Raw genomic sequence first — 13835 nt, forward strand, 5'->3', positions numbered from 1 at the left:
AACACAGAAAAGGAAAAAGGAAAAAAAAAAGAATCCCCAAAAATTTACCAGTAGCAGAAGCCACCACAAACAAGTTTTGTTTTTACTGTCATTGTTCAAGTAGTCCACGTTTATTATAAAAGTGTTAGAAAAAGGGGTTGGGAAAAAATAGGTGAGGGAAAGGAAGGGGTGCACATGGGTCTTCCTTCAGTTCACACAGAACAGCCAACTCAGGTGCCAAATCTGACGGTACAAAGAACCACAGTCACACACATGCACAGCCGCACCCATCCCTACTCCTGGCAGGGTGGCAGGCATGCACACCCGTTCCCTCGGCGGGCGGGCTGTCCACTCAGGAAACCAGGCAAAGTTAAGAACACCACTTTCCCTCTCTTTGATCTGCGAAGTCACTCAGTCATCGGGTTGTTAACTCAACAAACACAACTCAGTTGTGCTGCCTCTCCTCAGCTCGGCCCCCAGGAAGCTTCTCGGCTAGGAGGGGCCCTCCGGGCGGGACATCCAGACTGCCAAGGTCACAGAAGCAGCATCTATGGCTCCAGCCCCTGGGAACTTCCCTGCCTGGGGCAGCAGTGGGCTCTTGAGAGTGGCAGTCCCCCACAGGAGCGGGTTGCCATCAGCTCTAAGTTGTGTCCCAAGAAACTATTTTTCCCACAAATTGATTTAAAAATATTGGTATTTTGGAAAAAAATGATTGTAGTAACAAATGGGGGTCAACACTGGCAGTCCCCTTAACCAGCATGCTGTCTTGAGTGGGACAGAAAAGGGAGGAATGGCAGAGTGCGGCTATCCTGGGGTTGCCAAACATGCCAAGACCCTAGAGAGGGGAGACCCTGGCAGAAAGCAGCTTTGCGCCCTGGGAACTACCCCAGCAAAAATCCCCCAGACTCAGGGCACACACTGCCGCCCTACAGAGATGCCACCAGTGGGGAAAGACTGTGCAGCAAATAAAAGCTCCAAGTCCCACACAACTGCAGCTCATGAAATCCAAGCACGGTCAGCCAAGCACTAATACAGTAAGAATTTCAAATCTATGGTAAAGAAATGTGTAACTTCAAATATTAATGGCAAAATTGCATACCAAAGCCTGAGAGGAAATAGTACTGCCATTCTTTGAAAGTCTATTATCAATTTCCAACTTTGGAGTGACAAAAATGTATACATTCTACTTCTGGGCTCTGAATTCATTAAAATTTCTTGACTACCTTCAATGGGATGGGCCAAGGAACCTTGATCTAATGCTTAAAAGTTTACAACAGCCCATTCTACATAGGTGTCTACCGAGGGTTAAGTTTTCTAAAATAAAACATGTAAAACCGCTCAAACTGCTGGCCATGTTCTTAAGGGGCTTTGATAGTTTTCAGAAGCACACAGCCTTCCTCCAGGAGGGGGGACACGGACATCCACTCACGGTGGCTCCTGCGGCCTTGTATGTCTGACATTGCTGCCCACGTGGACAGTGCTCAGACGCATAGCTTTAGTCAGACTGACAGGCACAGGGCTGTGAGGCATCCTGATGGTCAGGCTGCCAGCCCCACCACAGTGCTGCAGGCCCGCTAAGAAGGTGAGCTCCCCAGCAGGCATGACCCTGCAGGGCCTCTGAACGGCAGTAACTCTGCAGACCGAATCGGTACTGGCCTATTCAGTAGATGATCTGAGGACTCCACAGGCTGAAATCTCTTCCCCTTGAGTTAGAGAACATAATAGTGCCTTGGAGATTCCAAAAGCTAGGCCTCGGTCAGGAGCACACACTTCAACAGCCAGGCAGGGGCCTCTGAAAACCAGCCTCTCAGTGGAAGCACTTACAGACCCCAGACGGTGTGCAGCTGAGCACAATCAGGCGCGTAGGCGCCTCAGGGCAGGGAGGGGAGGAGCTGTTTACATGCTAGTTTCTCACAGGAGCATCTGGCCTGAAAGGCATTTGGAGAAGGAAAGGAGAGAGTGGGCAGGCCACCAAAAGACGGAACTAGAGTCATAACAATCACAGGATGGGACAACTGTTATTCCCCTGTCCTGAGTTTACTCAAAGGCGTACCTTTCCTGTTTGGGAGAAGAAGGGATGCTCTCCCTCTCAGGCCCGCAGGAGGGTCCCTGTTGGTGCCACACAGGACAACTGACTCAGCCCACTATTTACAGCCAAACATGCCAAGACCCTAGAGAGGAGACACCCTGGCAGAAAGCAGCTTTGGGCCCTGGGAACTACCCCAGCAAAAATCCCCCAGGCTCAGGGTGCTAACGGATGAGACAGTAATTATACAGCAGAGACGACTCTGCAACGTGCACGCTGGAGAAAGATAAACACCGGCGAGGAGTTAAAAGCAATTACTACCCAGAAAAGAAAGTGCCTAAAGAGGAAATGAGTAATTAAATAGGCTTTCTCCTGATCAACAGATCTTGAGAAAGCAAGGATCTCTGGGGGCAGGGCAAATGGGGGTTTAAAGTGTCTGTGGGAACAGGAAGAGGAGAAAGTGGGCACCGGGAGGACCTACTGAAGCACAGGGCACGGCAGCCCAGCCCCCAGGTTCTCCCGTTTCCCCTTCCTGCCCGGAATCCTGGCTGCGGCAGCGCGGGGGGCCAACAACACCGCGCCCCCAGGGCCATGCCTCAGGTGGACGGCCAGGGCACTTCCTGCCTTTCCCTGCCCTGAGGATGGGAACGTCTCCTCCCCACCCAAGTCGCGGCAGGTTCAGACCTGGCCCCACTGCGGGACGCAGCCTCAAAGGGCGCTGCTCCCGGGGGACCCCGCACCTCTGGGAGTCGCACCACCTGATGCAACCCTTCTTGGGAACGCATGCGGGGCGGACCCTGGGGCCAGGCCAGGGGGAGACGCTTGTGGACCACTCGGGGCCCAGGACGCGGTGGGGCCAGAGCGAGCCAGTGTCCACGTCGGGTGTTGGGGGCAACGGGAGCGGCCCTGAACCCCGGCCCAGGAGGAGCAGGGGTGACCCTTGGGCTCAAGCTGGGCGGGTGTCAGGGGTGTTCTCCGGGTTCGGGCCGTGTGTGATCCCGTGTCCAGGTCGGCTGGGATCGGGCCCGGGGCGGAGGCGTCCCCGGGGCCCGGGCCCGAGCGGCGGTTGATGTGTCCCCAGGGTTTATGCTGGGCACGGCTGGGGGTCGAGGTGACCCCGGGTGTAGGTCGGGCCAGGAGCCGGCCGCACACTCACTGTTTGGGCAGCTGCAGGGCGGGCGCTCCGCGCCGCTGGAAGGCCCCGTCCACGAAGACGCCGTTCTTGCCGAGGCAGCGCAGGTAGAAGTGCGGCTCCTGGAAGCTGAGCTGCAGATGGCGCCGCGAGATGAAGCTCGACAGGCCCATGCTCAGGTCCACCGAGCCCTGCGACGAGTTGCGGCCGATGGTGACGCTCGGCTGCCGCATGAGGAACTCGAACTCGCGGCCCTCGAGGCGCGCCAGCGCGGGCCCGGGGCTGCGGCGCACGCAGGCGGCGGCGGCCACCAGGGCCTCTCCCGCCGGGCCCCCTGTGTCCGCGCCCGGGCCCCCCGCGGCCCCCGCGATCGCGCCCGGCGGCGGCGGCGGGGGCTGCGCGGGCGGCGGCGGGGACGGCGCGGGGGGCCCGGGCGCGGGCGCAGCGGCGGGGAAGGCGGCGGTGGCGGCGCACAGCACGGGGCTGCAGGGCGCCGAGCGCAGCGCCAGCAGGGCGCGGGCCCCGCTGTCCTCGCCGACTTCGGCCATGTTCGCGCAGCTCCGAGCGGCCTCCGGCGGCGGCGCGGCGTGGGGCGGGGCTCCGGGCGCGGGGGGGGCGGCGCGGGATCCCGGGCCGGATCGCGCGGAGCGGAGCCGGAGGACGCGCGCCCCGCCCGCCGCCCGCGGACCCCGCCGGGGCTTGGAGGAGCTCGCCGGGCTGCCGCGCCGCCCTCTCGCCGCCCGCGGCTGCGGCTGCCCTTCCCTCCTTCGTGGGGCGCGGGGGAGGGCCGCCGCCGAACGCCTAACCGTAAAGCGTTGATCCTGGGTCACTGGAGAAAGGGACAAACGACCTCGGCAGTCTCCGGGGCCCGAGTCTTTCCATCCGCCACCCCTGAAGAGCCTTCAGACTTCCCCCAAAACTAAGGGTTTGCTTTCGGTAACGTGTTAGCGCAAAGATGCTTGCAAGCCCGGACGCCCTGTGCTCCGGAGCCATTTACTCAAAAAATTGCCACGTCAAATGTTCAGGGACACTGACAGCCCTGCAAGCCCTTACAGTCTGATCAGGGCAGGCAGATGCCCGGACAGTTAGGGCGTCGTTCGGACCTCTTAGTATTTCAGTGTCTTGGGCATGTCCTCCTAATTTAGCCAGGTCCCCCTAAAAAGATGGCAGTGTTTCCACATTTGCATTGTTTAATAGTTATTGAGTGTGAGAAAAGAGGCCCTCCCTGGTGGAGCTGCAGTCTACGGGGAGATGCGGACAGGAGTCAAATGCAAACACTAATCAATATAAAATTAGCGCTGTCTCAAGGCCTGTGAGGCTTTGCTGAGTGGTGACATGTGACTGTGTCGATGTGGCCCGCCTAGGGTGGGGAGCTTGTCTGCTTACCCACTCTCCAGCCTAGGGCTGCTGTAGTTACTAACCCAAATATCAGGAGTGACTATATGAATACAAATAGAAATGTCTGGAGGGCACGTAACACATTTTTATGAGAAGCTATCACAAGATAACCTATTTGAGGAAGGAGGACAGTAAAAATGGGGTCAGGAATCTCTTTCTAGGGAATGACCCTTGAACTGAAACCCACAGATGAAAAAGGAGGGGCTGGGAGTTGAGGGGACAGGCGGGAAGGATGGCATTCCAGCTAAGGAAGGAAGCAAGGTGCCTTGGACAGACTAACAGGCCACTGTGCGCAGAAGCGAGAATGACCACGTGGGTGCGGGCTGACCAGATTTAGCTAAAGGGGAAGGGGGAGCATGTTGTATCATATAAGGATTTGGGTTTGATCCCAAGAGCCGTGGAAACCACTGAGGGGTTTTAGGCAGAAGGGGAGCACGCAAACCCACATATGTGAAATAAAATCACTGGCTATTGTGTTGAGCCTGAATTGGGAAGCGGTCAGTCACTGTGGAAGGTAGTTAGGAAGCTAGTGGTCCAGGCAAGAAGGGTTGAAGGAGGCAGCTGAAGAGGCGTTGGGGTATTCAAGCAATATTTATCTCATGCAAAGACATTTACATACACGCTGGTGGTGAGAATGTAAAAGATGCAGCTGCTATGGAAAACAGTACAGAGGTTCCTCAAAAAATCAAATAAGATGACCATATGATTCCCCCAATTCTCTAAGTAGAAAAACAAAGGAATTGAAAGCAGGGTCTTGAAAAGATATTTGTACACCTGTATTCATAGCAGCATTATTCACAATGGCCATCAGGTGGAAGCAAGTCCAAATCCATCCATACTTGTGGTATATACAGCCCGTGGAATATGACTCAGCCTTAAAAAGAAAGGAAATTCTGACACCTGCTACAACATGGATGAACCTTGGGGGCATTGTGCTGAGTGACAGCAAAAAGTCAAAATACTGTCTGATTCCCCTTATGTGAGATCCCTAAAGTGTCAAGGTCATTGAGATGGTTAAAGTAGATGGTCGGTGCCGGGGAACCGGGGGATGGGATGGGGGAGTCAGTGTTTACTGGGGACAGTTTCCATTTTGCAAGGTGAAAAAGTTTTGGAAACAGAGGTGGTGAGGGCTGCACAATAATGTGAACTTGCCTAATTCACACTGGACTAGGCACTGAAAATGGTTGAGCTGGTGAATTTTATGTGATGTGCATTTTACCACAGCTCTTTTAAAAAAGTGAAATTTGCCTCCAGCCTCTAGGGTTCTTTCCTCTGGCTCATCTGAGGCGACCTCTCACTTTTTAATGACAGGTCTGTTTGGTGACAGTCGTGCATCTGTGCTTCCAGACCCCTCAGGCCTGACTCAATATTAAATGTAAGGACTTATCACAAACTGACTCACTGCCAGGCTGACTGATGGTGACCTTGTCATGTCTAGACACCTATTTCATCGTTTGCATCCCTTTCTCCTTCAACAGCAGGCCACTGGATATACTGACAGCTTCAACAGAGGCCCAAGCAAAGGGCCAATCAGAAGTCATTAAAGAACCAAAATAGGGAAACTGAATTCTCCTGTCACCTTCTCCAGCCTCTCCAGGCCTAGAAAGCTGTTTTACAGAGCATTCATTCAAAAAAGGAAAAATAAAAAGCCTGCAAGGGTGAATCTAGTCAGCCTTTGGGTGCCTGCAACATCCAGGCTCAGGCTGATAGGAAGGAGCCTTTGGAACTGGTCACAGAAACAAAAAGGAACAGAATCTAAGGTGCTGTATTGGGAGGTGACAAGGCCAAAAAAAAGACACAACCTCTTGAATAGATAGATCCTTCACCGAAGATGATGTATGGATGATGAGCAAGCACACAAAAAGATGCTCAATATCAGTAATTGCCAGGAAGCAAATTAAACCACGATGGGGTAGCACTACACATCTACTAAAACTGCTGAAGGAAAGTGGTGAGGCCAGCCGTTGCTGGAATGCAAACTGGGGGACAGTTTGGCAGCTTCTCATAAAGTTCAGTGAACTTACCGTGTGAGCCACAATCTCATTATTAGGTTTTGACCCAAGTGAAATGAAAACTTGCATTGACCCAAAGACCCAGACATGAGTATTTGTAGTGGATTATTCATAATCACCCCAGACCAAAAACAACCTGACAACCCAGTGAACCTCCACTGGGGGTGGATAAACTCACTGTGGTTCAACCACACGGTGGAATTCCACACAGCAACAAAAAGGAGCAAGGTGCACACACGGGACATGGGTGGAGCCCAAGACACCGCGCATGCTCCCATTTACAGGCCATTCTGGAAAAAGTTGAACTATAGACACAGGAACTGACGAATGGTTGCCAGGGGCTGGAGGTCTGGGGAGAGGTTGACAACAGCCACAGGTGGGCACTGTTTTTTTCGGGGTGGTGGTGACAATTGTGGTGATTATTTGTCAAAAGCAGTGGAACTATGCACTAAAAAAAGTGAATTTTTCTCTAGTAAATTATACCTTAATTTTTTAAAAATCTCAAGAAAAGAAAATCTCTCCAGAGATTGTGCTTACAGACCCAAAACAGGGATCAAGAGCCGTACTGTCCAATTCAGAAGCTGCTAGCCAAACTGGTTATTGGCATTTACACTCCAATTAAAATGAAGTAAAGTTAAACATTCCATTCCTCAGTGGCATGAACCACGTTTCAGGTGCTGCATCTGGAGACTCACATGGCTACTGCAATGACCAGCGCATATGAAGAACATTCCCATAATCGCAGCAAAGTTCCACTGGCCGGTGCTTCTTTGAGGGGCGGGTGGCTGGCCTACTACCTCCACTCTCTCCCTCTTTATCTTCTGAAGTCAGGGAATCAGACTGAGCAGCAGGTGGCAAGCGCAGAGCAGCTGTGCTACAAGACCCCCAAAGAAGCAATGAAGGGGGCTTGCCCTGCTTGAGCCCCCAGTAACCCTAAGGGATCCTCACGTGGACTCTTGTTCTTAGGTGAAGACAGGTGGGTGAGGCCAAGGGGAAGCCTCAAAATCTGAAAGCTGCTGGTCCTCACTAGCATCTCCAAGGGCCTGGAGTTTGTTCGGCCAGACCATTCTCTTTCTTCCCATCACCTCTTCTTTCTCCTGTCCACTGAATGTCCCTTCCTGCTGCTGCCAGATCATTCTCGGATCCTTCCTGTACTGTACCCCAGTACTGCCTCCTGCCCACTCACTGATCCCTGGAGTCTCACATCATGTAGCAAAGGGACCTCTGACCATCACTGGGAAGGACTGCACTTCTGCACTTCCACATGCCTGCAAAAGAGAGAGGGAGGGAGGGAGAAAGAGAGAGAGAGAGAGAGAGAGAGAGAGAGAGAGAGAGAGAGAGAGAGAGAGAGAGAGAGAGAGAGAGAGAGAAAGAAAAGCATGGCATACTCCTCAATGGAAACATGTCCTTACCTATTTGAGACCATGGCCTGGGAACCTGAGAGGTGAGCCTGGTTTCCTCAGCAGACCTGGGGCAGGCTCACTTGTCTTTCTTTCACAGCCTGCCCTCATCCGCCCTGTCATTTACAACCCATGCATATTTCTTATACACCAATTTAAGGAAAAGATGCATCTGACTTTGACACCACAGGAAACTTGTTCAAACTAAACCATGGGTGCAAACAGAATGCTCTGGTGTAGGCCCTTAGCAAAAGGCAGATGTACTGAGCTACTCACCTGCTGCCATGTGACAAACAGCTCCAGAACATAAGAGGCTTAAAACAAAAGACCTGTATCATTTCACAGTTCGTGTGGATCAGGGATTCGGGAATGACTGCTGGCGGGGGTGGGGGGCTCTGGTTTGGGGTCTCTTGTGAGGTTATGTCTGGATGTCTGCTGGAGCTGCATCTTCTGGACGTCTGCCTGGGCCTGGAGGATCTGCCTCCAAGGTGGCCAGTGTGCGCAACTGGCAAGTGTGAACTGCTATTGGTGGGGGTGCTGTTCCTTACCAGCCATGTGACCTCTCCACAGGGCCACTTGAGCATCCTCATAACATGGCGCCAGATCCCTGTGGGAACAAGGGATCCAGGAGAGAGCAGAGGAAGCTGCCAGGTCTTCTAGGATGTCACCTCAGAAGCCCTGCTCTGTCATGTCTGCAATAGCCTAGTGGTCACACAGGTCAGTCCAACTCAGTAAGAGAGGGGGCGCCCCAGGAGAATGGCTGCCAAGAGGGAGCTGCCATGAGAGGGATGCAGCCTGGGCAAGTCCAGCCGTGATCTGCTTGGAGAAATTGTGTGAGTTGCCATGTTAAGTCAAAGCACCATGAAGGTACAGTGGAAGGGCCAGACTTTTCAGCTGGCTCTACTGGTAACCTGCTGGTGACCTTGGACAAGTTATTTAGCCTCTCTGGGCTTCCATTTCCTCTGCTGTAAAATGGGCATAGGCTGGTTGGAGGCTTAAAAGAGATCATGTCAATGGGGCTGTGAGACCCTCAGAAACTCATTCACGTTACCTCAAACAATGTAGAGCATTTCATAAGAACAGACTTGGAAACAAGGAAAATGAGACTAGCCCCAAGGAAGGTCCCCAGAGCTGCTCAGCTGGGCAGGCCTTGCAAGAATAGGCTCTGGACATCTTGCAGGATGGCTGTTTCCCCTCCCCATGATGGACACTGCAGGGGATTTTCCCCCCTGATCTTCCTGATAGGGCTTCTGGTGGTAAAGGTCATGAAAGGTCATGAAAGCGTGGGGGCTGCTGCCACTGAGACCTTGTAAGTCTTGGACATGTGCTTGTGGTAGCCCCAACCTCTGTCCCTTGCCCTCGGCAGCGGTCTCCCTGCACTGGGCCTCCCAGCGTCTCCCATTCCTGGCTTCTGCTCTGCCTGGATGCTGCGATTCTTCACATTCTCTTGCCTGTCTCTCCAGTTTGCAGAGAGCAGGTTGCCCCGTGATCTCACTCTTAGGTGGATCTGAGAAGAGTTGCTGATTTTCAGTTGGTTCAGCTTCTTTCTTGTAGCATGGATGGGTGTGATGCTGAGGGCATCTAAGCTGCTTCCATTCCCAATGGCTCAATTCCCTAATAGTTCAAGTGCCAGCTCTTCGGGAGGTAGGCCTGCCAGGCCCTGTGAGCCACCTATGCACCAGGGTCACACCGGCTTAGCTGTCAAGTTGACTACTGGGGGTTGGGCCCACAGATCTGAGTGCCCAGGGATCATTTCAGAGGCCAGGTCCCCCTGCAGACAGACCTACCCACGACGGCGATGTGCGCCCTCGACAGACGCAGCTGGGCAGATGTGGGGGCCATTCTGAGGCTTCACAGCCCAGGAGGGCGTGTGTGGAAAGGCTGGCGGGGTAGTTCACAGCCCCTGTGTCTCTGCTGTGATACCCACAGGCCGCATGCAGCTTTCGAGGACTTGAATCATGGCTGGTCCAAATGGAGGTGTACACACTGGATTTCAAAGACGTAGAAAAAAAAAAGAAAATCTCATTCATAGTTTTTATATTGGTTACAGTCTGAAATGATAATATTTTGGTTATACTGGGTTAAAAATGTATCGCTACATTTAATTTCATGTATTTCTTATTGTTTTAATGCAGATACTACAGAATTTAAAATTACATCTATGCCTCACACCTGTGGGTTGAGTTTTATTCCTATAGTGAAGTATAGACAGTTATGGACCAATTAAATTTTTCTTGTCCCAATAGATGCTTCTGTCTTCATGACGATGCTCTGAATTTGTGTTTTAGCAAAGCATGGCTCAGAGCTACCGGGTCGGTGTCTTTTCGTGTGTCTGTTCCTTCTCTTTCCATTATCAGACCCCTGGATGGAAGTTTCAATGTCCAAGGGGGTCTTGTAGCTGAATCAGCAGGAGGGTGATGGAGAGATGTGTCTGGGGGCACCCACCTGTGTGGCTTCTGCCACAGGTGCTTTGGTGTTTGGCCATGGAAACCACCTGTGGCCAGCTTAAGCAAAAGGGGGATTTGTTGGCGTGATGCGAGGTAGTTCACAGAGCCAAAGAAAGCTGAGATCCAGGTTTCAGAAAGGGCCAGAGTCACAGCTGCCATGGGGATTTACCTGTGAAACCTAAGGCTGATCTCTCTGGATGCCCCCCTGGGATTAATCAGCTCCAAGTTTTTCCCGGCTTGCATCATGCCTTATGAGATTGGAATCCTCGGGAGGGGGCAGATGACTGGCTTAGTGGAACTCTGGGCCCAGGCCGGGGCCAGAGGCGGGCAGGCGTTGTGCTGGGAGAGCCTGGGAGCTGGCACGCAGAGGGCTGGCCCTTCCTCAAGCAAAGTCTGGTGACTGTCGGCAGAAGGGAAGGGAATGCTGAGCAGGCAGAAACAACACATGTCCCCTGCCTCATTCCTGCCAGGTGTCATCAGTGGCCAGTGGAGAACTCAGCCAATTCAGCTGTTTAAAAGACTCTTTAGGTCATTTTTAGACTTTCAATTGTGGCACATTTAAAACATATACAAAAGAAGACAGCATAATAAAATAAACCTCCATGTACCCGTCACCCAGCTTCAACAAGGACCAATTTATGGCCAGTCTTCTTTCACCTATAAGCCACCCAAATCCTCTCATATGATTTTGAAACAAATTTCCGGCATGGTATCATTTCCTATCATTCAGGGTGTAACATAAAAGGGAAGAGTTCATTTGAAAAAACATAACCACAATATTATCACCTGTAAAATAATCTCAATAATACCTTAAGATTATCAAATTCCTGGCCAGTGTTTAGATTCTCATTTTTCAAACAACTTTATTGAAATATAATTTACACACAAGATTTATACATGGTTAGTGTGCAATTTGATGAATTTTAGGAGGTTTACAGAGTTATTCAGTCACCACCTCAGCCCAGTTTTAGAATATTTTAGAGTATTTCTGCCACCCAGGAAGCTCCCTCATGCCTTCTTGCAGTCAGTCTTCACTTGGGCAGACAGTCTAGTAATTTCCTAAAAGTTAAATGTTCACTCAGTGTGGAACCCAGCAATTCCACCTCAAGGAACTACTGGGGAGAAATGAAACACATAAAAAATGGCTTCGTTTAGGGCAGAATTATTCATAAACCCCAAACTGGAAACGATCTATGTGTCTATCAACTAGTGGGTTATTTTTTCAGCAACTGGTTTATTCATACAATGAGGACTAACAGCAAAAGGAGGGATGAACTGCTGACACGTGTAACAGCGCAGATGAACCCCAAACCTCATGCTCAGTGAATGGAGCCAGACACAAAGGACCACATATTGTATGATTCCACATATGGGAAATTGGTAGAAAAGGGAAAACTCCAAAGAAGAGAGACGAGCGCAGTAGTTGCTTGAGCCACCCCTTCTGGGAAATTCTCCTCCTCCTTCTCCCTTCTAGAAGGCTGGAGAATTACACCGCCTCCCCCTACAACTGGAAACTTTAGGTTTTCAGTTCTGTAATCCAAGCAACCCCAGCACAAGGAATCACAAGGCATAGCTACTTCCAGAAATAAATGCAGAGAGAACAAAACACCAACTTACATATCAGGAAATACTCTGCCCCATACAGCTGAAGGATCACATTATAAGGACCATATTTTATGACAATAATGTGTTGCTTTGATCATTTTCAGAGTTTAACAAGAAATCTGATTGCTGTCATTTCCATTTAATGACCAGGAGGCTACCATTCAAACAGGGTGGAGAAGGTGCTCCCAGGCTGCAGAGGTGTGCATGGAGCCCAGTGTTCTCACTTGCGTGAGTCCAGGGTCTTTTCCACGACACCCTCCCAGCTTCGCCTCCTCATCCCATCTGTGTGAGGTGGCTGGACTGGGGGGATGGATGCTCCCATCCAAGCCCACGGAAGCTGCTAGGGAGAAATGAACCAGACCAGTCCCAGCATGTCTCCTTCCTTTCTCCCCCCTCCGCCTGCCCCCAGCTCTTCCTTCTACAATTTGCTGCATCACCTATTTTAGGTCACATTTGTTGAGTACCCACTGTGTGCCAGGCAGTGTGCTAGACACCTTGCATATGCTATTTAATTTTCTGAACAACCCTAGGAAAGGCCTCAGCACTAGCCCCGTGTAGCTGTGCCGGGAAGTGATTTAGGAAGGTGCAAAGGCCTGCCTGAGCAGATGCCACTGGCACTTTAATCTGATGCCAAAGCCCCTCAAGCTGTTTGTGTACCATGCTCCTTGCACATTGCTGGAAATTATTAATTGAAGGGAAAGCTAATAAAATACATAAGCAAAAAGCTTTCCCTTAGTCTTTTCTACAAAATGCTTTATAAGCCATGTGGCTGCTAATAGGCTTCTGCCCTCAAGGAGAGCTGGTGGCAGGAGCCAGCTCTGGAGCCAGACCCCCTGGGGCTTCAATTGTACTCCAGTGCTTGCTACTTGCATGACCTGGGCCCAATGACTCCATCTCCTTGCATGCCTCAGTTTCCCCACTTCCTGTAAACCTCGAGACTTAATGAGGGTCATGTGTTGAATGCAGTGCCTGACAGGAAGGCAAGATCTCAATACATGCCCCTTATGATTAGGTTGGATCAGCCTCCTGCCATTTAAAAATGGGCAAATGTGGTCCACTATGATTAATTTCATAGTTCAACCAAAAAGTATGACTGAAACTTGAGTTTAAAATCATGGACCCAAGTGTAGGCATTCAACTAGAAATTTACAGAGCTCTGAAACAGGGAAGGAGATGGAGCTAAAGCTATAGGTGGAAAATGAAACTGGACTTTGGTGAATTATGTGCCATACTGGAAGACTTCTGGTTTCTCATTATGCTGTAAATATATATCACCACAGGCCCTGTTTGGAAGTGGGAGAAAAGGAAAAAGCAAATGTAGCTCCTCACACCATGGAGAAATGTGTTTCCTAGAGAAGTGGAATTTGAGAAGCCCTGGCTTCCAGTCCAACTCTCAGCTATTTGTAAGAAGTGTGGTTGTGCTAAACACACACAGCACTGGGGTAACTGGCATCAGAGGAGAAGCAGCCTCCTGCTTCTCACGCACCTTGCAGACATGCAGCCCCAGGGATAGTGTGGTGTGGGCAGGCCACAAAATGCACGTGAACTGTGCACAGCCTAGCATCTCCCAGCTGTCAGGTAACTATTGATCACATTCCCTCTACAGCTTAGCCCTTTAATGCTTCAAAGGAAAAAACAAGCTGGCTAAGAGTCTTACAAAGATTAAATTAATAAAAAAGATGGTATCTGCAAGACATAATTTTGCCTCCCTCTTTTTATGCTTATTATTGCCATAAAAAGTAAGCTAGCTGTTGAAATTAAAATGAGTTGGCGTGTTGAGTTATTAGCAAGAATTTTCATACCACGCCAGTAATAGTAAATGTAAGTATTAAAGGT

General features: G+C 51.0%; 1 protein-coding gene and 1 long non-coding RNA gene across 2 annotated transcripts in view; one reads left to right on the top strand and one right to left on the bottom strand.

Annotated features, from left to right (window-relative positions):
* The window catches only part of FOXK1 (forkhead box K1), a 67919-nt gene extending 64219 nt beyond the window's left edge, over positions 1-3700 (bottom strand). Inside the window, exon 1 of the mRNA XM_036933054.2 lies at positions 3162-3700. Coding sequence (XP_036788949.2) covers positions 3162-3685 — 524 coding nt within the window. The 5' untranslated portion in view covers positions 3686-3700. The remainder of the gene's footprint in view (positions 1-3161) is intronic.
* LOC130679184 (uncharacterized) lies at positions 2375-6331 on the top strand. Its single transcript, XR_008992249.1, has 3 exons — positions 2375-2605; positions 5847-5910; positions 6014-6331. It is a non-coding gene; the product is annotated as an uncharacterized LOC130679184 (long non-coding RNA).
* Positions 6332-13835: the final 7504 nt, after the last annotated feature.

This window comes from Manis pentadactyla, chromosome 10, assembly GCF_030020395.1.
Source record: "Manis pentadactyla isolate mManPen7 chromosome 10, mManPen7.hap1, whole genome shotgun sequence".
NCBI classification, from domain to species: Eukaryota; Metazoa; Chordata; class Mammalia; order Pholidota; family Manidae; genus Manis; species Manis pentadactyla.